The sequence below is a fragment of the Suncus etruscus genome, chromosome 12, assembly GCF_024139225.1.
Source record: "Suncus etruscus isolate mSunEtr1 chromosome 12, mSunEtr1.pri.cur, whole genome shotgun sequence".
NCBI classification, from domain to species: Eukaryota; Metazoa; Chordata; class Mammalia; order Eulipotyphla; family Soricidae; genus Suncus; species Suncus etruscus.
The window spans coordinates 102613308-102638720 of NC_064859.1; the positions used below are offsets into that span (position 1 = coordinate 102613308).

At 51.5% G+C, this 25413-nt stretch overlaps 1 protein-coding gene across 5 annotated transcripts in view; it reads right to left on the reverse strand.

The window, feature by feature from the left end:
• Window positions 1-20657, reverse strand: part of SLC8A1 (solute carrier family 8 member A1) — a 150399-nt gene extending 129742 nt beyond the window's left edge. For 4 of the 5 annotated variants that reach the window (XM_049784250.1, XM_049784249.1, XM_049784248.1 and 1 more), the window contains exons 1-2: window positions 20481-20657; window positions 6350-8184 (exon numbers count right to left, since the gene is read on the reverse strand). In XM_049784250.1, the coding sequence (XP_049640207.1) occupies window positions 6350-8151 (1802 nt within the window). In that variant the 5' untranslated portion in view covers window positions 8152-8184; window positions 20481-20657. Of the gene's footprint in view, window positions 1-6349; window positions 8188-20480 lie in introns of all 5 variants that reach the window. The other variant, XM_049784247.1, reaches the window with a different exon arrangement.
• Window positions 20658-25413: the final 4756 nt, after the last annotated feature.

A 25413-nucleotide genomic window follows, 5' to 3' on the forward strand; every position in this document is an offset into this window, starting at 1 on the left:
TCCCTTCAACTTTCCTCACACAAAGGGTACTTGAGAAATACATGGCATCCCACATCCCCAGGCCCAAGAACACCCCCTTCTCCACAGGAATTTCATCCTCTGGTACCCCAGATGCCACATGGAACAGGACAGATTTCCAGATGCAAAGTTACTGTCACCTCAGCCTCTGAGGAAGAGAAGCATGACAACAGACAACCCTGTGGCTGACCTTACATCCTCCAACAAGTTTCCCTCAGAACAAAGCATGCCTGTAAAATAAATCCCCACGTTATGAAATCACCCCACATGCCATTATTTCCAACACCAGGTGGACGGGTCTGAAGAAGGTAGGGTAGCTATGAAGGATTACTAGAACAAGCTAGTCAGGAAAGAATCATGGTGTCAGCAGCTTCTCCCTCATGGCGTCTCTGAGCGCACCAAGCCAAAACTGCTCTTTCTTTATTAAACCAGTCCCAATTCACCAGGAGGGGGAAGGTCAAGAGAGACAAAAGTACCTATCCAGGTGGGCTTTTACATATCAAAGGAGAGATTTAAAGGAAAGAGGTAGATGTGAAGAATGCCTTTGTTTTGGGTTAATAGCTGGGTGTCATCTTATACAAGCCCAGCTCTTCTCTTGGAGCTCACCAGGGCCCTCAGGAAAGAACTTTGCCACCCCCACTGCCCACACAGAGCCCTGTGGCCCTGTGAGAATAGAGGTGAAGGGGCATAGAGCTGCTGGCCTGACATCTTCCTGTGAGACCAAACCATCCCCAAGGCAGTGCGAGATGAAAGATGATATTTATCTAGGAATCGTGGCCATTGCCCTCAGAAGCTATAAGAACCATACTGACTGTGAGGAGGTATCTCTTGTCTTTAAACTTCTCTCTTATTGGATGGTTGTGAGGGTACACATCACAATGTCTGTCCCTCAACACACCTGCAGGCGTGTGGCTGCAGCACATGGCATATGACATGAAGCAGATCCCTCTTACACTTACTTGACATACTTTTCAGAAACTTCAGACATGCTGTTTCCTGGCCCCCTCCATTGCCCCTTCCCTCTGCTCCTGACAAGCCCATTTCTGGGCTCTTTTGCTGGGCCAAGTGTCTGCTCTGCCTTCTCTGAGAATCCCACTGTCTTTGTCAGTGATTGGACTGACTCAAAGGGGGTCCTCAGATGGACCATCTTCGGGGGAGTTTTCAAATGTCATCATTGTATCTCTGTGCAGGGTCTGTCGTCCCACTTATGATATTATCCCTATTCCTGGGTTTACCAGGTTAATTCCATCTTAAAATGAAAACTCTGTTTTCCTTCCCAGTTTAATTAGTCCTTCCAAAGCAACCCAAGTTTTGGGTCCAAATGTTGGGCATCTTTTTCGACTTCTGTCATGTTTTCTGAGAAACTTGAGGGTTCATAGAAATGTGAGGTACTGCCTGACCTCTGGTTTAGTCTCAGGATCTACACCCCCTGTTTTGGTCCCTAGAGTCCATCATTTAAGTCCTTTAGGATCTCTTAACTGTGGGATATCCTCACCTGACTGTATATAGGTGCTTCCCTTGATCAGAACCCCAAATATGACTTGTTGCAGAGACGCATGTTTTCACCACAAACATGGCACCATGGTGAGCAAGATCAGAGAACAAATGCATTGCATTGACTGGCTCCTGGTGAAGCAAGTTACAACTCAAAAAGGCTTTTGGCTCTTACTCTGTCCTGTTTGTTTTATAATAATTATGCAGTCATGAAAACATACATGCTTACAAAAACATTTTGTGTCATTAAAATTTATATTTACTGATGACGCATGCCATTTCATTCTAAGAAAAGGCAAATGAATACTCAGCTCTTAAAAATAGATAACCCCTACAAGCAGAAATTCTCAAATATTCCCCACTAAAATTCTCAAATGTTTCCCCCTAAATTTCTTACATCAGCACATTTTGAAAAATTATGCCAATGTAAGATACCATGTTCTCATCACTGTCATATGCAAAAGGAGGAGATAAAATTATACCTTAATATAATATAAAATCAATATATTGGATGTAAGGTAGGATGTGCTATTAGTCTTTCTCATATAACATTCTTTGCCATAATGATTTTCATTATTTCTGTTTCTCCCCAAATTCACAGGATTATTCCTCTGTTATGATGGCTTCAGGGTTTCTGAATGCTTCTGTTTGTTTTATATATTTATTTTTTACAGCTGGTTGCCAGATTGAAGTTGCTGGAAATGAATTGCTATGTCATAGCTGTGTCTCAGAATTCTCAAGAGCAAAAGAAAAATGTCAGTTATGGCATAGCAAAATCTGTATGTTTCTTCCCTGGGACTCGATAACAATAATAATACGTCCATAAAATCTATACAATACTGAAATGTTGTCTTTTCTAGGTAATTCTCAAAGATCGAAATAATCCAACTGCACTTTCAAAAAATGGTAGGCAGATTTAGAATCAAAGAGCTGTATTAGTTGAGATGCCTCACATATTAAATTTCCTTGAGTTAACAAAGTTACAGCCCTGCTTGAAAATATAAAAGTTGTTAAAACAAAATCTTGGACAAACCCATTGTTTATTCAATTATGCTGTGGCTAGGAAACTTTAGGAAACCCATTTGCTAAGTAATATATTACGTCAAATTTCCAATCTACCCACTCTTGTTTTTTCAATTCTACATTTTAAGCATGCAATAATTACTCATAATCTTTCAAGTCATCTTCCCAAAACTGATTTTACTGGCCTACAATTAAGTAATTAAATTTGATATGTACCCACATTAATTAATTAACCTTAACACTTTCCAGAGCAGTCAAGTCAATGTTAGACCCTGGTGGGCCAAACAACATTTTGCAAGAATTATTCACACCAACTTGGCACCATTAAAGAATGCTATTAGCAGCATTTCAAATTTGCGGCTATCAGCTAGCAAACCTCAAATCAAATAAGCATATTTTCCATTATTTTTTTTATTAACTGTCCACATTAGATAGAATTTTTTGTTGAAAGTCAAGATCAGCTCACTAGGACTGAATATTTCTCATGGATGAAGCTTCTAGAAAACAGTTACTGTTCATTATACCTGGTTAATGTGGCTCTGCCTTATAATTTGAAAGTGTTTTGCAGACAATATGTTTCTGTTAGAAAAGACAATCATCGCCCCTTGCATGGTTGTCAAATACACACTTAAATCTTTTAAAAGGCCAACACAAAATAACTCAACTCATTTAGTAAAAGGTGAGCAAATAAAGAGCCATTCTTCTTTGACAAATTTTGGTGACTTTGTCACTAAAAATAAAGTCAGAGATAAGAAAATCGATCTAGTTCTTGAAGCCAGTAGAACCAGCTGTCTGTGAACATTCTGCACAGACTAGGGCCTATTTCTATCTTGGTTAATGGCTACTGGAAATGAGAAAGCCTTTAAGTCTAGATTTTTTTTTCTTCAATCTGTAAAATGCTCTGGGGGAAAATCATAAATTCTGGCCTCACCCCTATATTAAATACACAAACATGAAAGATATTTTTAAAGTACTTAATCAGTGATGTCAATGGATTCTTCTAAGTATGGCGCGTTTTTGAAAAAGTCCCATGTGAAGCTCAGCTGTGAAATGGCATGAAATAGAAATGTATTCTCAAACATCAGTGGACGAAAGCTGCTTAATTCTGTTTCACTGCAATGATAAACTTTGTCTTGGATCTCTGTGAAGCAGGTCTTGGAAACACCCACCAGAGAGAAAATTATCATCCATATAAAGAAGAGTAAGAGAGAGTTGATATTTTCGTTGTTTTAGAAACGTGTCTGAATCCTCAGTACATAGCTTAAGGCTAAGTCCCACTGAGTCAAACAGATGTACTTAAGCTGTAGATGTGTTCAACATCTCCAAAGCTCACAGCACTAAGATCCAATGTCAAAATAAAAACCCTTTAAAATGAAAATGTTTAAAAGAAAGAAAAAGTAGACCTGAGCTTTTCGTTCCACTGATCAGCAAACTATTTTGTCTCTTCTAAAATTGTATACATCAACTCAGCAAATAATCCATACAGGTAGATGCTTTAGAAGCTAGGGAAATGGCTGTGAAGCTGGAATAAACCTGAGAACACAGATGCAGAAACAACATGCTAATAATTCTACCCATCCTTCCCAAGTTTCTTAAGAAATCTCAATTTCTAAAGCTAGGATCTGGCAACATTCCTTCCTTAGCAAGAATCAAATCAATTTAGTGGCACAGTCTGAAGGCTATAAATGGAATTTGGCAGAAAAATTATTCCATCAAATCACTGTCAGCTTCTTCTCTTTCCCTACCCCCACCTTCCCTCCTCTCCTCCGTGACCAAAGGAAGATGATTTATTTAGGGTTTTATTACAGTCCTGGACTGCAGACCAGATGAGGAAATCTTGCATCTCACAAGGGGCTAGCATCATTACCTTGAAAGACAGCAAGATACAATTTTTCCAGAGACAACATCCTAAGTAAAATCCAAAACAAAACAAAACTACATCCATATGATCATACTGAAGAGTCACTCTGGGCATTTGTCCTGTAACATAGGGTCCAATGTTTACAAAGACCTTCTCTAAGGTACTGGGGGCTCAGTGATAAACTCGATTATCAAGTAGAAGAGGAAATAGGTGTTCGCACAGGAGTAAAACTTCTGTGTGTCACCGTGCGGGCAGGATGGCACTAACATAAAGCTTTCGTGACAATCTTGCTCGGGATCTTTCTGATCTTACTGATCTTTCAGTAAAAGCTACAGCCCCATCTCAATAAAAATACAACAGGAACATCTACAGCTCTGAATGGCCACCTGTCCTCCTCAGAAGTGCTCTCAGTGTTAGGTTACACCTTATTTTACCTAAAACATAAATCAGCCCTGGTTCCTTTGTTTGTTTGTTTACAATTTAGATGTATCTCCAAACAGAGATGGTTTTACTTGGAAACCTGGGTGGGACTGGCTCAGGATCGCCTGAGCTATCCGTCCTTACTGCCCCACCCAGGGTGGTCTCTGGACACAATAAAAATGGCAGTTCTAGCAACAGTTTATGGGATACCAAGTAGAAGACTTCCAGACTAGACATGTTTCACCCTCAACCTGGTTTGGATTATTTCATGCGTGACCCTGATTCAGACTCGTTCACCTGGGCTTGGAGATACGTCACGTGGTGTGATTTTACAGGACACGGCAGGCCTTTTTGGGAGATACTCTCCCTCTGTCCAATAACTCCTCATTTCTTGTATGCTTTCCTGACAATTTCAGCAAGACAACTCTGGGAGAACATATATTTGCCTTTTGTGCTATGCATGTTTTTGTGTGTGTATATGTATATATAGATACATACATATATACATATGTATATATTTACTTTCTGAAATATCCAAGTTGCCAGCAATACCCCCTCAACCTCCCCTCAATGTCCCCAGTGCTGCCACAGGGACCCCCCGCTCCACTTTGCTGTATCTTGACAGCCCATTGATGAGCCCAGCACCCTGCTTTGTTGTGAGGGCTAGAATGAATGCCTGCTGTGAGGTGGGAGAAAAGGATCGTCTCTCCAAAGGGCAGAGGCCAGGGAAGAGAAGCCACAGACCTGGCAAGTGCCCATAGGGAGAGCCCTGAATCTGATCTCCTCTTGGGGGTTAGCATGCTTGGACACAATCTGATTCCCCCCATCCTTCACTCCACCGGTCGGACAGAGCAGACTGTAGAATTATAGCAAGGGAAAAGCCACAGGGAACGGAACAAGTGGCTAGACAGTGACTCCTCAGTCTGGCACAACCTAGGGCAAAGCAGGATTAAGTCACAACTGAGCTCGGGCATCTTGGGACAAGCATGAACACGACAAGGCCTCAGAACATTAGGTTGCACCGGAAATAAAATCAACCAGTGAAGGCAGCTGGGAACTTCTTCTGGGAGGTGTTTCTTTGGGAGACACCCCCACTTTGTTTTCCGCACTGAAGACACCCCCACTTTGTTTTCCGCACTGACATATTCCTTTCCTCAGTGTTTTCACAGAAGAAAAACGGAAAAACCAGAACCTGTATTTTTCAACACATGTCAAGTGGCCTGAACTGACATGTTTCTAAGGATGGTGCCAGATCTAAAAAGTACTAAACACATGCCATGGTACAAAAGGACAAACAAGGGCTGTGGTATGTAATTAAGATCTGCTGCACATGAGGATGGAAATTGGCGAGCCCGCCATGAGGATCAGCCCCTGTCCCCCGGGCCTACACCACGTTTGTCCCCTGAAAAAACAGACCCAAGTGACCCAGCATCACACACACACACACACACACACACACACACACACACACACACACACACACACACACACACACACACACACACGAGCACGCACATCAAGAAAGGCACTTACACAATCTCGTCGTTCTGGAATTCCAGCTCCCCGCACGTGTCCTCGAAGTCCTCCCCGCCGCCCCTGGCTGTGCCCTCAATGGTCTTGTAGGGCACAATGACATTCCCACGGGCGCCCGATGTGCGCAGGACCTTCACCTCCATGATGCCAACGCTCTCGCTCACGTGTGTCACTGGCTCCTCAAAGGTGAAGATGCCAGCATGGTCGTCATCAAAGATGGTAACAGTGGCCGTGCAGGGGGATCCAAGGCAGGCCAGCGCCGACACGTGGTTGGCTTCCAGGACACTGTCCTCGGACACCTCGGCCGAGACCTTGACATTGCTCAGATGCACCAGAAAGTTCTCGTCCTCTTCGAAGATGTCATCATCAATGATCCCCACCCTGATCTCCTTCTGGGTCTCCCCAGGCTTGAAGACCACCGTGCCCTCGGTGAACTCATAGTCGGAGCCCGCGTTGGCCGTACCATCCTCTGTGCGGAAGTCCACGATCACCGTGTTGGTTAAGTCCCCGCCTCGGCGGACGATGGTCAGTGCCACAGTGCCACAGTTCTCCAGGCACTGGTAGGTGCCCTGCTCAAAGAAGACCTTGCTGACGGGGTCACTCTCGGTCATGTCCGTGTTGACTTCGTGCATGCTGACGGCCTTGCGGGCCTGGTCGGCCGCATGTCTCTTCAAGATGTTGCCTGCCCCGGTCATCAGGCGTGTGGCTTGGATGCGGTAGAAGGCGCGGCTCTTCTGCTGTTGGCTCAGGACCTGGTAGTTGGCCAGTTCTATGAGCTGTTCAATCTCCTTGTCTGGATGCTTTTGCTTGAGCTCCTTCAGGATCCTGGCCATCTCCCGCCTGGCCTCCTCATCATCCTGGTCCCTCTCGTCCACCTCCAGCACCAGGGCGCCATCCAGGAAGTTGTCGACGTGGGAGTTGACCACCTTGCCGTCCATCTCGATCTCTGTCTTGGACGAAGGCCGATCACCTTCATGTTCAATGATCATGCCCCGCTGCTTGCCCGCCCGATACCTCTTGTAGACGTACTTGTAAAAGAGGAGCCTGCGGTCTGCCACCCAGGCGAACACCACGCAGATAGGGAAGAAGAAGAAAGTAAGCAAGCCCTCCCACACCTCCACCACGCCAGGCGAGATGACCGACAGGATGATGTAGAGCCAGGTGTAGGCGAAGATGCTCCAGGCGGCTGTCACGAAGAAGACACGCAAGTGCTTGATCTTGCGTGTCTCGCCGTCGGGGACCACATAGACACATAGCGCAATGATGATGAACATGTTGAAGGCAGCGCTGCCCACAATGGTACTGGGGCCCAGGTCGCCCGCTGTGAAGTTGTGACCACACACTTCGATGACAGACAGGAGGATCTCCGGGGCAGAGGAGCCCAGGGCCATGAGGGTCAGGTTGGACACCGTCTCGTTCCAGATGCGCACAGTGGTCTTGGTGGTCTCCCCATTGGGTTTCTTGATGGTGATCTCCTTCTCCTGCGATGTGATGACTTCAATGGAGGACATGAACCGGTCAGCAATGATGGAGACACCCAGGAACATGTAGACCATGGCCACGAAGTACACCGTGGCTCTGGCAATCTTGTCCCCGAAGGATGGGTCCTGGGGCTCCCAGATGGGCAGGATCACCCCTTTCTTACAGTAGTAGGAACCAGTGCACTCGGCGCTACTGTTCCCTTCCCCACCTTCGACCTCTGTCTCAGCATGGAGATGGTCCACGTGGGAACACAGCAGTGCCACGAAGGCCAGCAGGCGTGGCCCCATGGGCCAGGTGGGCGAGAGGGTGAGCGGCAGCATGGTGGCCCCAGCGCAGACCCCCGATGGTCCCAGCTGCTGGAGAATAAGGGAGAGAAGGAGGAAGAGGCAAACCATTAGGGCACATTTCAGGCATGACCTACTCTGTTCCAGCCCCGCCTATTTCTCTGTAGCTATCTCTTCTCTTCACGTTTACAATCACCTCATCACTCTTAGATACCCCTTGCAAAGTTGACCAATCCATTTCTTTGTTTGGTTTGTGTTTTGGGGGCCACACACGGTGATGTTCAGGGGTTACTCCTGGCTCTATACTCAGAAATTGCTCTTGGCAGGTTCCGGGAATCATATGGGATGCCAGGGATTGGGCCCAGCCTAGTCCCGGGTTGACAGCATACAATGCAAATGCCCTACCACTGTGCTATAGCTTTGGCCCCATCAATTTTTCAGTCTGTGGATTTTTGATGCAAGATCTCCATGCACTCAAGCAGGGACACTGCTGATTCCCTAGAAGAGAAAAGGTTTAACGAGAACCTTCCTTCCTGCCCACACACTCACGCAGGCCATAAGTCCTGCCAACTCAATAAGACATTTGAAGCTCTGAGAAATATTTCTGCTAGTCAGTAAGACAGATTTCTTTCTTTGTGTGGGCCAGGGCATTTGCCTTCCAAGACTCTTTAATCGCCAAAAGCACCAAAAGAACAGGGACTAAGGTGCTGCTTGTCTGGCAATACAGCCAATGCCAGTTCAATCTTTGGCACCCTCAAAGATCCCTCAATGTGTCATTTGTGAGAACAGAGCCAGGAATAGTGTCTGAGCACTATCGAGAGTGGCCCAAAATGTGCCCCTTCTCCCCATAAAAAAGATTATTGCTCTCAACTACTCTAAAACATTTATCTATTCAGACATGGAAGTGGTCTGAAGTTCTGAACACCACTCACCTTATAGATGATTCAAAACCCCCTACAGCCTCAGAAACTCTGAGAAGTCTCCCAGCTTGCCTACAATCATGGATTAATGGTAATTGCACCTGAGAAGGAGAAATTCTGTTGTGGTAGTTTTTAAAAGCATAAGGGAGCCTGCCTTCTCAGAGACCAGCAATTCTGGGTCTCCTTACACTGTGACGACAGGAAGTGGGGGTTCACAGACACAGCTCCCAACCTGCAGCCGACAGGCCCAATACCCCCAGAAAGGACCGTCCAGATTCACTCCACTCTTCATTGCCCCAGAACTTCAAACCTGAATATGGCCATTGGGAGGCTTTGACAAGCGAACCACTGGTGACAATGTAGGGCTAGGTGGCATCAAAATGGATGTTTACCTTGATTCCTTTGTCTTATTCTCTGAGGGACATTTCCATGCCATTGGAGCCCCCAGAGTTTTACTGTCCTGTCCCCACCTCAATCCACATTTCCATGAAAATAATCAGGAAAGAAGAAGAGAGATACAGGTACCCAAGTATGTTGGTTGGCAGTGGGGCTGTATTTTGGGGTTGCATTATTCCTGGCACCCTAATCCAAGACTCCATAAATACAAATATAGGCTGACTTCGGGGGTTCAGTCCCACATGGAGAATCGACCCACCCTGGCTCAGGAGTGCCCATAACACCATCTACATGGGCCACTTATCCGGGTTCAGGAAGATCCTCACACTCTTCTGCTCATTGTTCCAAAACTGGTCCATCAATGCGGCCCCATGGGGGCACAGAGCTGCCTGGATAAGTGAGGATTGGGGAGAGCCCCATAGAGCATGAGACACTCTCAATGGCAGGAGAGACAAAGCTAGTTTGTGGGGTGCACACCCAAGGAGGGCCCCATTCACCCATGGAAAGGAAGCACCTTATCTGGGCGGCACAGGGCCTCCAAGAAAATAGTCTGGACCAACAAAGAGCCTCTGGACCAGGACATAGGCTTTGATCCCACCAACCCATGTAACACCTGAGACAGACTTCTGACTCATTTCTGATCCTTTCCAGGGACACCTAGACTTTACCATCAGCACCTGGAATTTCCATCCTTCGAACTGTGCAATGCACATGTTTGTTGTTTTTTATTTGTTTGTTTGGGGGCCAAACCCAGAATGTTTAGGAGTTACTCCTGGATCTGTGCTCAGGAATCACTCCTGGCAGTAATTGGTGGACCATATATGACACTGGGGATTGAACCTGGGTCAGACACATGCAAGGCAAGTGCCCTCCAGCTGGCGATGCACATTTGTAAAACAATTTCAAAACAGCCGGCCATTCCTCCCCATCATGAGACAAGCACCCCCAAGTGTCTTGGGAAGAACAAGGGTCTTAGGTGCTGGAGGAGTCAAACCTTTCTCTGGACACCCATTGTAGAAGATGGTCACTATCTCCCAATCTCAGCACCTCAGCCCCAGGCCACACTCGAACCAGAAGCTCAGTCCCTACAGGGGACTGGGAACTTTCTGGTAGAGATACGGGGCTTCCTCTTCACTCTGAAGGAGTTGGGAGAGGTCCCAGAGGCAGCAGGAGCTGAGGGCCTGCAAAAGGCCTTTTTGACTACACTGCAGACTGAGTTGGGACCCTGTGCCCTGTCAGAAATACACATCTCATGCTTTCCACATAAGACACAGTTGGGTTGAGGGTCAGAGCCCCCAAATGAGAACCAACTTGAGTGAGATGAGTGAAAATGTCCTTGTGAAGGCGATGAGCAAGCGATAGGACCTTCCTTCTGCCTGGCCAAGCTATCCAGTACTTATTCTAGTAGGAATCTACGTGGTGATTCTCCACAGCCTCCCTGTCACACACACAGTTCAGAGCTGCTCGGGAGGGAAGACATGACCCCCAGTTCTGAGGGCAGAGCCTGGTACACGAAGAGTAGCACATAGTAGTCACAGTAGTCTGCTATGAGCCGGGAGTTCTCACAGGTGTCTGAGCTGCTTGTGGGAATCGCTGTACTGTGACGCAGAATCTGAAGCCTCCCAAGTCACTGCACCTTAAAACCTTCTCGAGGGGAAAGAAGTGCCTCTAAAACAAGCAGAAGCCAAGATGACGTGGAAAAGATGGTGTGTGGTGAAAGAGAGAAAAGGAGACTGACACGCAGATAGAAACTAGATGCTGCCAGGAAAGAGCCTGGTCCTCTGGGAAGTGTCTCTTCTCAAGGAATTGCCTCTAGCATGGAAGCATCTCCCTCAGAGGAGCACCTGCTCCTCACAGAGGTATCTCCCTCATGGAAACAACGTCCTCATAAACGTGCTTCCCTCAGGAAGCACACCTTCATCAGAGAAGTATGTCTCCTCAAGGAAGTATCTCTCCTCAAGGATGTATCTGCATCATGGAAGCATCTCCCTCAGAGTTATCTCCCTAATGGAAACAACTCCTTCAGGCAAGTGGTCCCTTTAGGAAGAATATCCTCCTCAGAGAACTATCTCTACCCAAGGAAGTATCTCTTCTCTAGGAAGTATCCGCATCATGGAAGCATCTCCCTCAGAGCTATCTCCCTCACGAAAACAACTCCCTCATCAAAACACTTCCCTCAAAAAGAATGTCTTCCTCAAACAAGTATCATCCTGGAAAGGACATATCTCTCCCCAGAGAAAAACATTTTTCCTCAAGGAAGCATCTTCCTCAGAGAAGAACGTCTTCCTCAAGGAAGCATCTCCCTGGAAAAGCATCTCCCTCGGGGAAATATCTCTTTCAGGGAAGCATCCTCTCCTCATGGAAGTGTCTTCTTCAGGAAGTCTCTCCTTCATGGAAACATCTTTCTCATGGAAGCTTCTCTCTCAGGGAAGCCTCATAGAAGAACTGCCTTCAGGAAAATGTCTCCTTTATGGAAGCATCTCCTCCTCCAGAAGTATCTCCCTCAGGGAAGTGTTTTCCTCAGAAAATACCTCCTCCTCAGGGCAGCATCTCCTCAATGAAGCGACTCCCTCAGGGAGGGATCTTCCTCAGAGACATATTTTCTCTTCACGGAAGCATCTCCTCCTCTCCTTTCAGTACAATAAAAAGTCATACAGTCAAATGCCAGTCCCAAATTATCTCTATTAGGTTCCCAGATGGAAGCACATGGGGAATTTGAGGCAAGAACCATGAACGCTGCATCCCAACAGGGAGTAAGGGGAGGGAAGGCACCAGAGAGGAAGCGACTCTTTCAGCCATAAAGAAATCAGAGGAAAGGAGAGAATGATATCATTTATCTTGACTCCAAGCCCTGCCTAAGGACTATCTTAGGTTCCACAGAACAGGGCCAGGACAGGGGAGAGAGGGACACCAGCAGCAAGGCACGGCCTTGTGCCCACTCATGGTCTTCCAGGAATTATAGCCCTTCTCAGTGGTAAAAGGGAGGAGCAGAGCCTACTCCCCCAAGTACACGGGCTGATTCCTACGAACCCACAGGATGGGTTGGGGTTTCCATCCAGGCTCTGAGGTCTGTGTGCTCTGAGGGGCACCATCTTATGTCGTCTTCCTTTTCTCCCAACCTCATGTTGCTGTTCTGAGCTATTTGCTCAGCAATGTCCCCTGCTACTTGTTTGGACCCGTAAATAAACTGTAGCTCATTGAGAACCTTCCTGGGTGCCCCTCCTGCACACATGTACATGCACACACACACACATGAACACACATACACACACACACACGCACACACACACACACACACACACACACACACACACACACACACACACACACACGGCTACCACAAACATCTCCTCAGGAGCTCCCTCTGGGAGCTGGGTCTGCAGCTTGGCCCTTCTTCCACTGTGGAGGGAGCAGCCATCCGGGGCTTCCCTGACTCTGCCCACAAGCCTCCACCTCAAGGGTTCTCTGAGGCACCAAGCTGGTGATCCCAGTCTCTGTTGTCTGTGAGGACAGTCACTCAAAAAACCAATTGACTGGGGCTCCTGAGGAAGCGAGCAAGGAGGCGGCGGAAGACAAGGCAAAGGTGGGGTGCACAATCAGGGCTTTCTGGAAGGACAGTTTGTCCACAAATTCTGGGGAAGTTCCTGCAAAATCCCCTAGTGATTTTGACCCTAAAAGGTACAGGGTTGGAGTTTCTGGCCTCCTGTGAGATTCGGGCTGTCTGGGTCCTCCTCACTAGAGTGAAACCTTCTTCTTGGGGGTCTGCTGTCTCCAGACAGCGCCCCCTAGTGGTGTGTGGACACAACTCCCATGAGCACTGTAGGAGGTGAAGGAGGAGCAGGATACCTGGGAGGTATCCAGAATGCTTGAGGGGAGTTCTGCCACGTGGGACCACAGGTGGGACCAGTGTGTCCTCTCTAAGACCAGCCATCAAGGAAAGGAAATGGGCTGAAATCTGACTCCGGTCACTCAAGGCAGGAGCAAACCTTCAGCCTTCCAGGCCTCCTTGGGACTTGGGGTGCTTCTCCCTGAATCCAATTTCAAGGCCTGTGATGGGAACATGGGAAAAGAGGGAGGGAGAGAGGAGAAAACCTCTCCCAACATGGACGTGAGCAGGGACTGGCGGATTTTCTTAGCATTTTCCCTGAGTCATTGGACTTGGGGCTTCCCAGGGGAGATGGCTTTTGGGAGGGTGAGATGTGGAGCTACATCTGTTTCTCAGACCCTCACAAGGACTCACACAGAGGATGAAACAGCAGCTGAAGAAATGGCTCAGGGACAGGTCATGGTTATGAGTCAGGGCCGAGGTCTCCAAAGCTCTTCAGAAAGATTCCTTTGCACCCCAACCTCCTTCTCTAAGCAAATCATCCATTTTTGCCTCCTCCATGGGCTGCTCCCAGTCCCCTGGACTGGCACAGGGCACCCCAGCATAGTGCCATGCCCTCTGGGCAAGCCTGATTTGGAGGAGGACAAAGGGGGACTCCTGGGGAGTGAGACATGTTTAACCTAGATCCCTGGCACAGTTTATGATGAAGCAGTTTCTCTGGGACGAGGAATCAGCCACCAAGCTCGGCCAGAAAATGGGTGTTAGGGCCCCAGGGAAATGCTTGAACTAGTCCCTGGAGCAGTGATGGCTCGGGCGCAGCTGGGTGCACTTTCTGTATCACCCCCCCCATAAATAAATGGATCTAGTTCAGCCCCCTTGGGACTCTGTGGCAGTCCAGATGCTCTGTGGCATCCACCCAATGCCACATGGTCCCCAGGGACAGTGGAAGGTGATCCCACCCAGCCTGGTGCGGTCCAGAAAAGTGAACGAGGAAAGAAAGGACAACAGAAGAGGAGAGAAGAAAGAGAAAGAGGAAAGAAGAAAGAAGAAAGAAAAGAGAAAAAAGAGGTGAGAGAGAAAAAGTGAGAAAGAAGGAAAGAGGGGAGAAGGGAGGAAGGGAGAGAGAGAAGAAAGGAAAGAAGGAGGGAAGGAAGGAAGAAGGGAAGGATAGGAAGGAAAAAGGAGGAAGGAAGGAAGGAAGAAGGAAGGAGAGAAGCAAGGAGGGAAGGAAGGAGGGAAGGAAGGAGGAAAGGAGGGAAGAAAAGAAAGAAGGAGGAAAGGAGAAAAGGAAGAAAATATAGGAAGGAAGGAAGAAAGGAAGAAAGGAAATAAGGAAGAAGGGAAGGAAGGAAGACTTGGGAAGCTGGTGATGAGGGAAGATGCATTGACTGTGAAGTGGGTGGAAACGTGGAGTCTCAGGGGTGACCGACACCTTTGAGCATTGCCTCAGAGAGGAGGACGCTGCCTCTGCCTCAAGGGCTGCGGATACCACTGCTGGAGATGGCAGGCTGGGTCTGGCTGGCAGCCTGCAGGACTGGGGGTGGCAGACATGTTGACTTGCTGCTCCTTCCCCTGCTCCTCATCCCCCTGCTCCTCTTCCTCAGACCTTTTCCTGCTCCTCCCGATCCTCCCTCTCACCCTCCTCCTGCTTTTCCTTCTCTGGCTCTTCTTCTTCTTGCTCCTCTTCATCCACTTTCTGGGGTACCCCAGGGCAGTGTGTTCTGGGGCCTGTGCTCCCCACATCCAGGGTTATCCCGGGGGCCTGGGGTCTCACAGCTGTGCTGAGTCCTTGGGGCTCATTTGACTCCCTTCAAGGCAGCTGTGTCCCCATTGGCATCATGATGGGTCCCGTTGCCCCCTGTGACCCTGGCGACCCCCACAGCCTGGCTGTGCTGTCCAGGGACGGTGGCACCCTGAGAGGGAGGAGGCGCCCTGCTGGGGTGCCGGGAAGTGGGACGTGAGCTCAGGTGCTTGACACCCCGAGGCTCCCGCTGTCCCCGTTTCAGCAGGAGGCTCAGAGCCCAGGGGAGGCCCCTGCAGAGATGAAACGGTTCTGAGGTGGCTGCAAACTCATGGTCTCTGCCCTGGTAAAAGGGGGGGCACCCTCAGGGCCCTCAGTCCGTCAGTCCAGGAAGCTGCCAGGGCCTGCAGTCATTTCTCCTGACACGCTGTAGAAGCCACAGGCTAACTTCGAGGCAGGTGCCTGGTTCTGCCCACAAAGATGGCCCTGGTCCCCACTTCAGCCCTAGGTCTGAACCTGCCCCAGGCTGGAGCAAACCACAGAGTGATTGCTGTGCCCTGAGCCTGCTGCTGGGAAACGGGATCTTTGGGGGATCTGCAAGGGCTGTCTGCACTGTTGGGGTCCACCGAGGCATAAGTCTTGGTGGGGGCTGTTCCCAGACCTGTACTCACAGGACTCCATGCAAAGCAGAGCTGAGAGTCCAGCTGGGAGTACAGGGAAGGCTGGGGGCAGTGAGGAGGGAGGGAGAAGGACTGTGGGACTGTGGGTGGGGTTTGGATCATATGCACACTCTGTAGGTCAGCTGCCAGGGTTTCCTCCTTTCCTCCTTCTTCTTCCCCCTTCTCCTCTTCTTCCTCTTCCTCCACTTCCTCCTCCTCCTCCTCCTCCTCCTCCTCCTCCTCCTCCTCCATGCCTTCCCTCTGGGCAGGAGAAAAATGTGTTCCTGAACCTTTTCTCTCTTTTTTTGGGGGGTGGGTTGGGTTTGTGTCTTAGCAGGTGATTCCCCTGCCTCCCCCACAGGAGCTGTTCCTGGCTCTGTGATGGGACCAGGCTCAGCCCTGTGGCGCTGGGATAGACCCAGGATCAGCTGCCTAGCACAAAAGTGCCCCCCCCATTTCCCTCTCTGAACCTCTTTCATGTGCTACTCTCTTGGCTAGGCAGATCTCAGGACAGCCAGAGTGCAGACACCTTGCAGGGCCTGCAGCAGCTTCCCCAAAAGCAAAAGGGAGGCCGCCAGACACCTGCCTTTGGAGCAATGTCCACGGTCCAGGAGCCCCAGGACACTCAGAGGTGTCGGATCTAAAGTCTGAGCTCAGGGGAGGAACATCAGTTTCGGTCCTGCAGAGAAACTGGAGGCGGGAACAAACAGTACCAGGGGAACCAGGGAATGGTGTTGTCTAAATGGGTTTGGGAGATGGGTGAGAGACTGCAGGGGAAGAGAGGAGAGAGAGAGAGAGAGGGGAGAGAGAGAGAGAGAGAGAGAGAGAGAGAGAGACAGAGAGACAGAGAGACAGAGAGAGACAGAGAGAGACAGAGAGAGACAGAGACAGAGAGAGACAGAGAGAGACAGAGACAGAGACAGAGAGACAGAGACAGAGAGACAGACAGATACAGAGCACAAATCTGAAGTTATCCCCACTAGACTTAAGGAGGCCCAGTGGAGCAACCCCCTAGCCTGAATCACACCCCTACTGCAGACAGAAGGTTTCTGCTTCTGGAAAAGCGAGTCCACCCTGCGGGGCTGGAGCACACCTCACCTGATGCCCACTTCCATCAAATCTCAGCCATGTCTCCAGGTGAGAGACATATCCCGTTATGCAGAGAGAAAATTGGACACAGCGGGTTTAGCTCTAGTCCTGAGAACTAGAACCCAGTGACTGCAGCTGAGTGACAGGCCAGCCTGGATTTGGGGAGAGTCGGGCAAATTCTTGCCACAAGAGGGAGCAGGAGAATCGGGTCAGATGGGAGAGGAGAGAAGAGAAGAGACAACTCTGAGTGAGGGTAACTGGGAAGAAATGGGTTGAGAGTGGGAGAGGTTTGGGCCATGCTCTTAAAAATGAGCATGGAAGATAAGAGAGGAGAGGGGAGGGTAGGAGAGAGCAAGGAAGAGGAAAGAGGGAGAGGGAGAGGGAGAGGAGGGGACAGGAGATGAGAGGAGATGACAGATGGGGAGGGAGGAGAGGGGATAGGAGGCAAGGGGAGGGAAAGGGGAGCAGGGGAGAAATGGGAAGGGTAGGGGAGAGGAGGGGAGGGAGGTGCCCTTGATTCCAAAGCTCTGAGCCATGGAAAGCAACACAGGGAGCAAGAAATATGATTTGCAGAATACCCTGGACACGTGCTATGCACCCACAAACTCTGGCAAGCAAGAAACCATTCACACGTTCAGTTTCTGCACCCACAAGGGTCTAGGTGGATCCTGTCCATCGCTGTTCATATAGGCCCTTTCTCTGCTGCGCTGGCAGGAAGGCCGGCCTCATCTCTGCAGCATGGGGACCAAGGGGAGACTCCAGCACAAGAGCACAACGTGGGGAGAGCCTCGTCTGTGAGCGGGAGGGCAGATGCTTCTGCCGTGTAGACGGGAATGTGGCTTCATTGGTTTGGTTCAAGAAATAGATTAAACACGTCCAGAGATGGAGCCATGCATTTACTTGGCAAGATAAATAAAAGTCTATTTTGGTCTGATAAAAGCAAAACATGTTAAATATAGCCAGTGAAACAAATGCTGGAACTACTGGAGTTTTTTTTTTTTCCTCCCCCTTCAACTCATAGTGAGCAGCCGAGAGCAATGAGTGTAAACCCTGCAAATATCCCCTCAGTGTTACCCACTGGGCCTGCCCTCCACTTGGCAACTGTATTTGGCGTGAGGGCAACTGCCAGGCTCTTTTCCTTCCCTCCCTCGACAGTCAACAGGGCTTTGATCTCCTTCTTCCTTTTAGATCTCATGCACATGGGGGAATCACTAATACATAAAGGGAAATACAAAGACAGATGGAGAGGTCAGCAGAAATACGTCTCTGAGGACAAGATCGATGGATGAGCAGTAAGGGATCAACTGATACAAGGCAGAGACATCTCTGCTAGGGAACACAGATTAGATAGATAGATAAATGGATGGATGGATAGGTAGGTAGAAAGGCAGACAGATAGACAAATAAATAGATAGGTAGGTAGATAAATGGATGGATGATAGATGGATGAATAGATAGATAGATGGATAGACAGACGGATGGATAAAAGGATGAATAGACAAATAGGTAGATGGATAGATAAGTAGGTGGATGGAAGGACAGGTAAATAGATGGATAAATGAATGGACAGACAGACAAATAGCTAGACAGACAAACAGATAGATAGATGGATAAAAAGATAGATAGATTCCACAGATAGGTTTGCAGCCAGCAAACTGGCCCAGCCTTCAGAACCTCTTCATTCATTCATTCATTAAGCTTCTCTTCCAGCCCCGGCAGTTTTCAACACACAGCAAATGAGCCCGATTGTCCTGAACGGTGACATCAATTCCTGCACTGCTCGGTAGTGAATAATGGTTGACCTCCAGCTAGTTGGTTTTTTATTCCCTCCCCCCTTATAAACCAAAGAATTAACTACTGGCATTTAATGAAAGGCAACAGCCATTTTAGGACCCTTCTAGAGACAGCCAGGAAATCTCCACTCATGTCCTTACATCCTGGGGGACCCTGTTCTGTCCGGGCAGACAAAATCAGTGAACCCAAAGCCCTCCCAGAACACACAGATAGGTGGGGCTCTCTGCCTGTTGAGGGTCCTGGACCCCCAAGATGGGGGGTGGGGGAGAAAGAGACAGACAGACAGACACACACACACACACACAGACACACACACACAGAGTCTTCCCTCTTTCCTTCCTCCTTTCACACTGCCCAACCTCTCCCCAGGCAAGTTTAGCAAACCCGCAGCAAACCCAACACACAGCATCTGCATGCAGAACCAACACAATCATTAGGGCGAAGGGGGACCGGACTGGACCTTCTGAGCAGGAATGAAGGAAGCACCCGCATGCACCGACCTCCCTCCTTTCCCTGCAGGAGCAGCAGAGCAAGAAAACGTGGTGGTGGTGGTGGTGGTGGTGGTGGTGGTGGTGGTGGTGGTGGTAGGGTTATGCTGCAAGATTTCTCCCTTCCAGACTGCCCCCCATTTTCCTACCAAGAAAGGCCAGTGTCTGGCACTGGGCTTCTGCCCATAGGCTCTGCCTGCCTGCAGCCCTAAAGAGCATGCAGATCCCCACCAGTCTCTTCACCACATCTGTCGTTTTTCCAGAGGCACCTTCCTTCCTTCCCACCACTCCGCCTCCTGGTACCCTCTTTCCTATTTTTTTTCTTTTTCAGCCTGGACACCTCCAGCAGGAGAAAGTTTGCACCGTGACAGCCACAACCACTAGTGGCTGAGCAGCGGGAGAGGCAGCAAACCCCAGAGCCGGGGCTCCCCCAGGGCTAAAGCCGCCGCCGCCGCCGCCGCCTGGATGCCCGGTGGTGCGGGCCAGTCCTTGGGAAGGCGCGGTGCGCGCTCTGACGCCGCCGCTCGCGCTCGCCCAGCAAGCCCATCCTTTGTGAAGCCCGGCTGCCACCCCAGACGCTGCCGCTGGGTCTGGAGAGGGAATTCCGAACTGCCAACCGAGCTCCGGGCGGGCCATTCATCCCGGTGTGAGTGAGAGAACAAGGGGCTGCAGACGCGCGCGCGCACACACACACCTATGCCGGCCTTTATTTCATTTCATTTCATTTATTAGCATCATTTATTTTTGCCAAGCAGCATTAGGGCGCGGACCCGGTTTCTGGAGCGTCCAGCTCTCCATCCAGGAGCCGGGAAGGCCGGCCCTGCCCCGGCCAGTCTCCCCCCAAGGCACCCAGAAAAAAGCAAAGTTGAAACCTTCCAGGACAGGTGCCGGAGCGCGCACCCCAGGGGTGCCAAGCCGAGTCGCCCCTCGATCCAGCCCACCGCGCGGCGTCTGGGCGGCTGGCCCGGGTCCCCCCAGTTGCGGCCACACCTCCCTCCTTGGGCCTCTCCGCAGCACCCCCATCTCCATCCACCCCCAGCAGCGCGCGCGAGCTGGCGGAGCAGAAGGGTGCAGCCGGCGGTGGCCTGCGGGGAGCCCCGGGAGTGCCCGGGGGAGGGTGACCCCGGCTCCGAGCCCAGTGTGGGTTGGGGATGCCCGCTCGGAGCCCCCCGTTCCGGCAGCGCCGCATTCCGGGCGCACTGGGCCAGGCGCGCGCGCGTGTGCCAGCCCTGGGGCGCGGTGCAGGGACCAGGGGCGCCTTCCTTCGTCCCCGCAGCCCCCCGCAGCCCTCCAGCTCGGGTCCCACCTCGCGTGGGCCCCTGGAGAGGCGTGGGCCAGCGCGACCGGGGTGCGGGGACCCACCCGCGCGCACCCACCTTTGGAGGCCGATGCCCTTCGGGGCCGGGCGGGTGGGCACCGGTTCCCTCGCAGCGCGTCCTTCGGGGGTCCTACCTGGTGTGGGGCGCGGGGCTCCCCGGCGCCAGGGGCACTGCCCGCCCGCTGCCTCCTCCTTCACGGGGACCAGGCGGCTCCCATCTTCTGCGGGAGCACAACACGAGCTCGCGCGGCGCGGGCGCGGGCAGGAGCGGCGTTGGCACCGCGGTGCCGGGAGGCTGGGCGGGCCGTGCGGGCGGCGCTCCCCGCCCGCCGCCTCCTCCTCCTCCACCTCCTCCTCCTCCTCCCTGCAACCTCCTCCCTCCAGCCTGCAGCCTCCTTCCTCCTCCTAGGAGCCTCCTCCTCCTCCTCCTGCTCCTCCTTGCGCGCGCCCCAGCTGCCCGCGCGCTCTCCATCTATTGCGCGCCTGACCGCGGTGGGGATGAGTGGGTTGGGGGAGCCCCTGGAGCGCCTTCCCGGGATCTTGGCAGCCGCCTGGATGCTCCTCCGGAACCCCGAAGTGGCTTCAGGTGGGAGGTGGGAGATAAGGGGACCCCACCCCTCTGCAGGACGCCCCGGCGCGCGCTCTCCAAGCCGTGCGCTGCCACCCCCCGCGCGGCAACTTTTCTCTCCCCGCGCCCCTGCAGCCTCGCTCGCCCCCCACCAGCCCGGCTCACCCCTGCCGAGCCGCCGCCGCCGCCGCTGACGCCGTCTCGGCCCGGCCACCGGTTCTGGCGAGGGCCCAGGGGCTCGCCCGGCCGCGTCTCCCCGTCCCGCAGACGCCCCCAGCCGGGCACCCACGGAGGAGCTTGTCGCAGCACACGCGAGCGCAGAGGGGAAACAGGGGATCCCCGGCTCCGGTGCTGCGCTCTGGAGTGTCTTGGAGCCGCCCGTCTCCCTCCTGGGTCTCAGCAGCCCACCACCACCACCACCACCACCACCACCACCACCACCACCACCACCACCACCACCACCACCACCACTGGGACCCAGAGACCCCTGGATGGTTCCTGGGCTGCTCTCTGAGGGTCCACTGGGCTTGCAGGCGCCTAGGCCAGTGACTGGCACACCTGCGGGACCCGGGGTCTGGGGTTTGGAGCAGCCAAACAGACCTCACTTACAGTGCACTGAGAGTGGAAGGAGGTGGACTGGATGGTGCTCAGCTGGAGGTGCCCCTTGGCCCTGGACACTGGCTCTGAGGCCCAGAGTTCGGGGTAGAAACACCTGCAGAGCTTTTTAAGCGCTTGCATGGCCGGTGGGCCGTGACCCCCAGAGTGAACCCGGGCTCCAGGGCGGGGCGCAGGGCCTTTCACGCTCTCCTGTGCAGGCTCTATCTCCACCAAGGCCAATCCAGTCTCAGGGCAGGGCCCTCCCTCTAGCACAGGAGGGTGGAAGGATCTGGAGCAGGTGCAGAGGGGAGGAGCGGGGATCTTAGGGGAGGGGGAGCCCAGACTGCTTCCTCTGGGGGCCTTATTGGGGGCATTTTTTAGGCTCAGGCCCGGGATGTTCTTTTCCCAAGAGCCACTTTCTGCTTCCACATTCAGACTTGTCTTGGGGCTGCAGGGATCAGGGGTGATGGAGCACTTGGGGGACAGTGAGGCCTAGGGGTGTGTGACTGTCTAAGGGGGACCGGCCATCTCCCTTAGCTGTGACCTCCCCGCAGGTGGACACCAGTCCTGGAGAAAAGCAGCCGACAAGGCTCACTCCGGGACATCCCAGGGTGCCCGGGGAGAAAAGTGATTTTCTCAGATCCCAGAACCTGGAAGTCCTTGACTGAGGCACAGACCAGGAGGTGGGCACGGGCAGTGCAGGGAAAGGCAAAAATCAGGGGTGCCCGGGAGGGCTGGCCTGGTCATCTCAGGGCTCACTGAGATTCTGGAAGTTAGTGTGTGCCAGAGCCTATTCTGAGACACCCCTAGGAGGCCATTGTCAGAAGCTGGTGGTCCCCAGTCTGGTCTTTTTCCCAGCGTCATGCGGCTGTTTTCTGTCCCGGTGCTGGGCTGGGATGTGGCTCTTGTCCAGCAAGGGTCCTGCTGGCCTTTGCCTTTCATTTGTCTTTAAGACCCCTTTACCTTGGTTTCAGGCAAAGGGCACCTGCTCCCTAATTTGAGTCCTAAATGAGTGGATTTTTATTGCCACAATTATCACAGAGTAGGAGTAGTGGGGGAGGGGCAGGGCTGCAGGAGCTGGGGGGGGGGGAGGCCTAGGAGGTTTGAGGTGCTCCAGGGCCCAGGGCAGTGCAGCAGGCAATCAAGCCCCTTCTCTCCTGGACACAGGAGACCCCCCCTGCCCAACCCCCACGCTGAGGTGGGCACAGACTTGTCCAATTCTAAGGATGTTTCAGATTCGTGGGAGTGCTTCTGTGCAGCCCTCCAGGGCTGGGTGCAAAGTCTTTTGCTTTTGCAGGTATGTGTAGGTTTGGGGCCACCCCTGATCCAGGGCTAACTCCTGGCTCCTGGCTCTGTGCTCAAGGATCACTCCTGGCTGTATTTGCAGGATCCAAGCAGAATTGGCAGCGTGTACGGCAAACAAACGCCTTCACCTTGAACTATCACTCTGGCAAACTCATTTTTCAAATGAGAGCAAATGACACTGAAGCTTCCTTTTCTACCCAGTTTATAGGGGAAAAAAAGACAGATGATGGTGTGAGTCCACGTAAAACAATCCATATGTTACTGAAAAGTGGTCCCTTTGCATCATGCAGAAACCAAACCTTATTGTCTGTTATCTTCTATTTTCACCTTGAATCTCACAGCTCTGGGGCCGTCCTCCATCCTCCCTCTCTCCCTCCCTCCACTCCTTAACACAGGCACCCCTACTTTCAGAATATTCGAATCACGCTACCTCCCTCCGGCCTCCTCCCTTTCAATGTTCATTCATTGAAAGAAACGCAAAGGGGGTGTTTGCTCAGGCGGAACAGCCAGAAAACCCAATATAGCCACTGCAGATGCTACAGAGCAGTTGTTAGGAGACACAGCAGAGCCCCGGGGGTCCCCACCCAGACCACCCCTGTGAGACTCTGGAACTCAGTGCGCGCGAAGACACACACACACACACACACACACACACACACACACACACACACACACACACACACACACACACACCAAGAGATTTCCTGCTCCCTGTCTCCAAGAGGCTGCTGGGTCTCTGGCTCTGTGGGAAGGGCCAGGAGCCTCAAGCTAGGGAACTGTACCAGAACCCCCCAATGGTCATCTCTCCCTTCCCTAGCCCCAGTTTCCTGGCAGTATGGATCCTTTCAGGTGAGCCAGAGGGAAACTTTTCAGTCATTCTATGACCCCCAGCCCCCCAACCCCCAGCCCCAAATCTATTCCTTACCCATCTCTGTATGAAATTGAAGCCACTTCTAAATGGACCTGGTTCAGTGCCCTCTCTCCTCCTCATCTCCCACCGGACCAAGCTGAACCTTCTGGACCCCCATGTGGGATTTCAGGGGACCAGTGACCCCATCTGTCTCTTTGTTTCCTTTTGCTGATGGAAACTGCGCCAGGGCTGATGGCAGGGAAATTCTGCCCAAGGTTGGTTCCTCCTTCCACTTCTTGATCCTGTTCTGAAGAGCCTTGGGGTTCCCAGGCCCTGGTGGGTGGAGGGCAGTGCACCCTTACCCTCCCCCACCGTTGAGGCCTGCCACTCACTTCCCCTGAAGCCATCAGCCAGGCCCTGGGGGCTGGCACTTCGGAATAAAGGTCTGACACCTCAGTTTCCATGCCTGTCCCTTCTCACAGGAAGGACACTTAGATCCAACACCCCACAGCCCTGTCCATTGGTGGCCCTCAATGAGAACTTCAACCCCTAGACCTACCCACAGTCCCTCCAGGGCAGGAAAGAGAAGAGACAGGCACTGAGGACAGACCCTGGGGCTGGGACAAGGTCCTAGGTTGGGACTTGTCTGGTTTAGTAGGCCCCTGGGCTCTGTCTCACCCCCCCCCCACACACACACATCAGGTCCTCCCCTCTGACAATCACTGGAAGCAATTCCATGACTAACTCAGAGAGAAGAAGGACTCTGGGGTGACTGAGCCTAACCTCTGAATCTGTGATCCGGGGAACATTTGAACACCATCGATGTTGTACTTATCTCTGAGCTATGATATATTGGGGCATGTGCTGGCCCAGCAGTACTCAGGGCTAATTCCTGGCTCTGTGCTCAGGCTTCATTCTTGGCAGGGCTCAGGGAACTATATGGGGTGCTGAGGATGGAACCCAGGTAGGCCACATGCAAGGCAAATACTCTGCTGTGCTCTCTGATCTAGTCCTGAGTTCCAGTATATTCGCATGGAAAAGCACATCACAGTTTCCCTGGCAGGGGGTTCTAGGATGGATACAATCAGTCCAATGTGCTGGAGACAGTTCCTGATCAGAAATCTTTCAATAAATGTCTTTGTTACAATTAGTAAAATTTCACAAAGTGATGCCTAAAACACAATGCTCACCTATCAACTCCAAACAAAAGTGTTCCCCTGACTTTCTCTTCCAGCTAACTTCTTCTTTTAATATATAAAAGTCCACCTGGATTACCAGACCTCCCCCCTCCTGGCTTTGGGAATTGTTTTGAATAAAAAAAGGAGTTTGGCTTTGGGCACTAGCACTTGGCAGAGACAGGCCTTGAAGTAGAAAGGCCATGGGGCAAAAAAGCAGACTAACTCTGATGAATCTTTCCTAATTGCATTGGTATTATTTCTCCGCCCCTACTCTGCTTCATCAGACCTTAGGGGCTTCATCTACCTAAGAGGCGATCTCACCCAACTCGTGGATTTATATTTTTATTTTACAGATGCCCATAAGCTCCAAATGGGCAATAAAGGGCCAGAGAGATAGAACAGCTGGTAGGGCACTTGCCTTGCATGCTGCTGATCTGGGTTTAATTCCTAGAAACCCATAGGAGTGATCCCCAAACCCATCAAGAGTGATTAATTCCTGAGTGCAGAGCCAGGAACAACCTTTGAGCATCGCAAGGAGTGGCCCCAAAGCAAAACAAATAATATAAAAA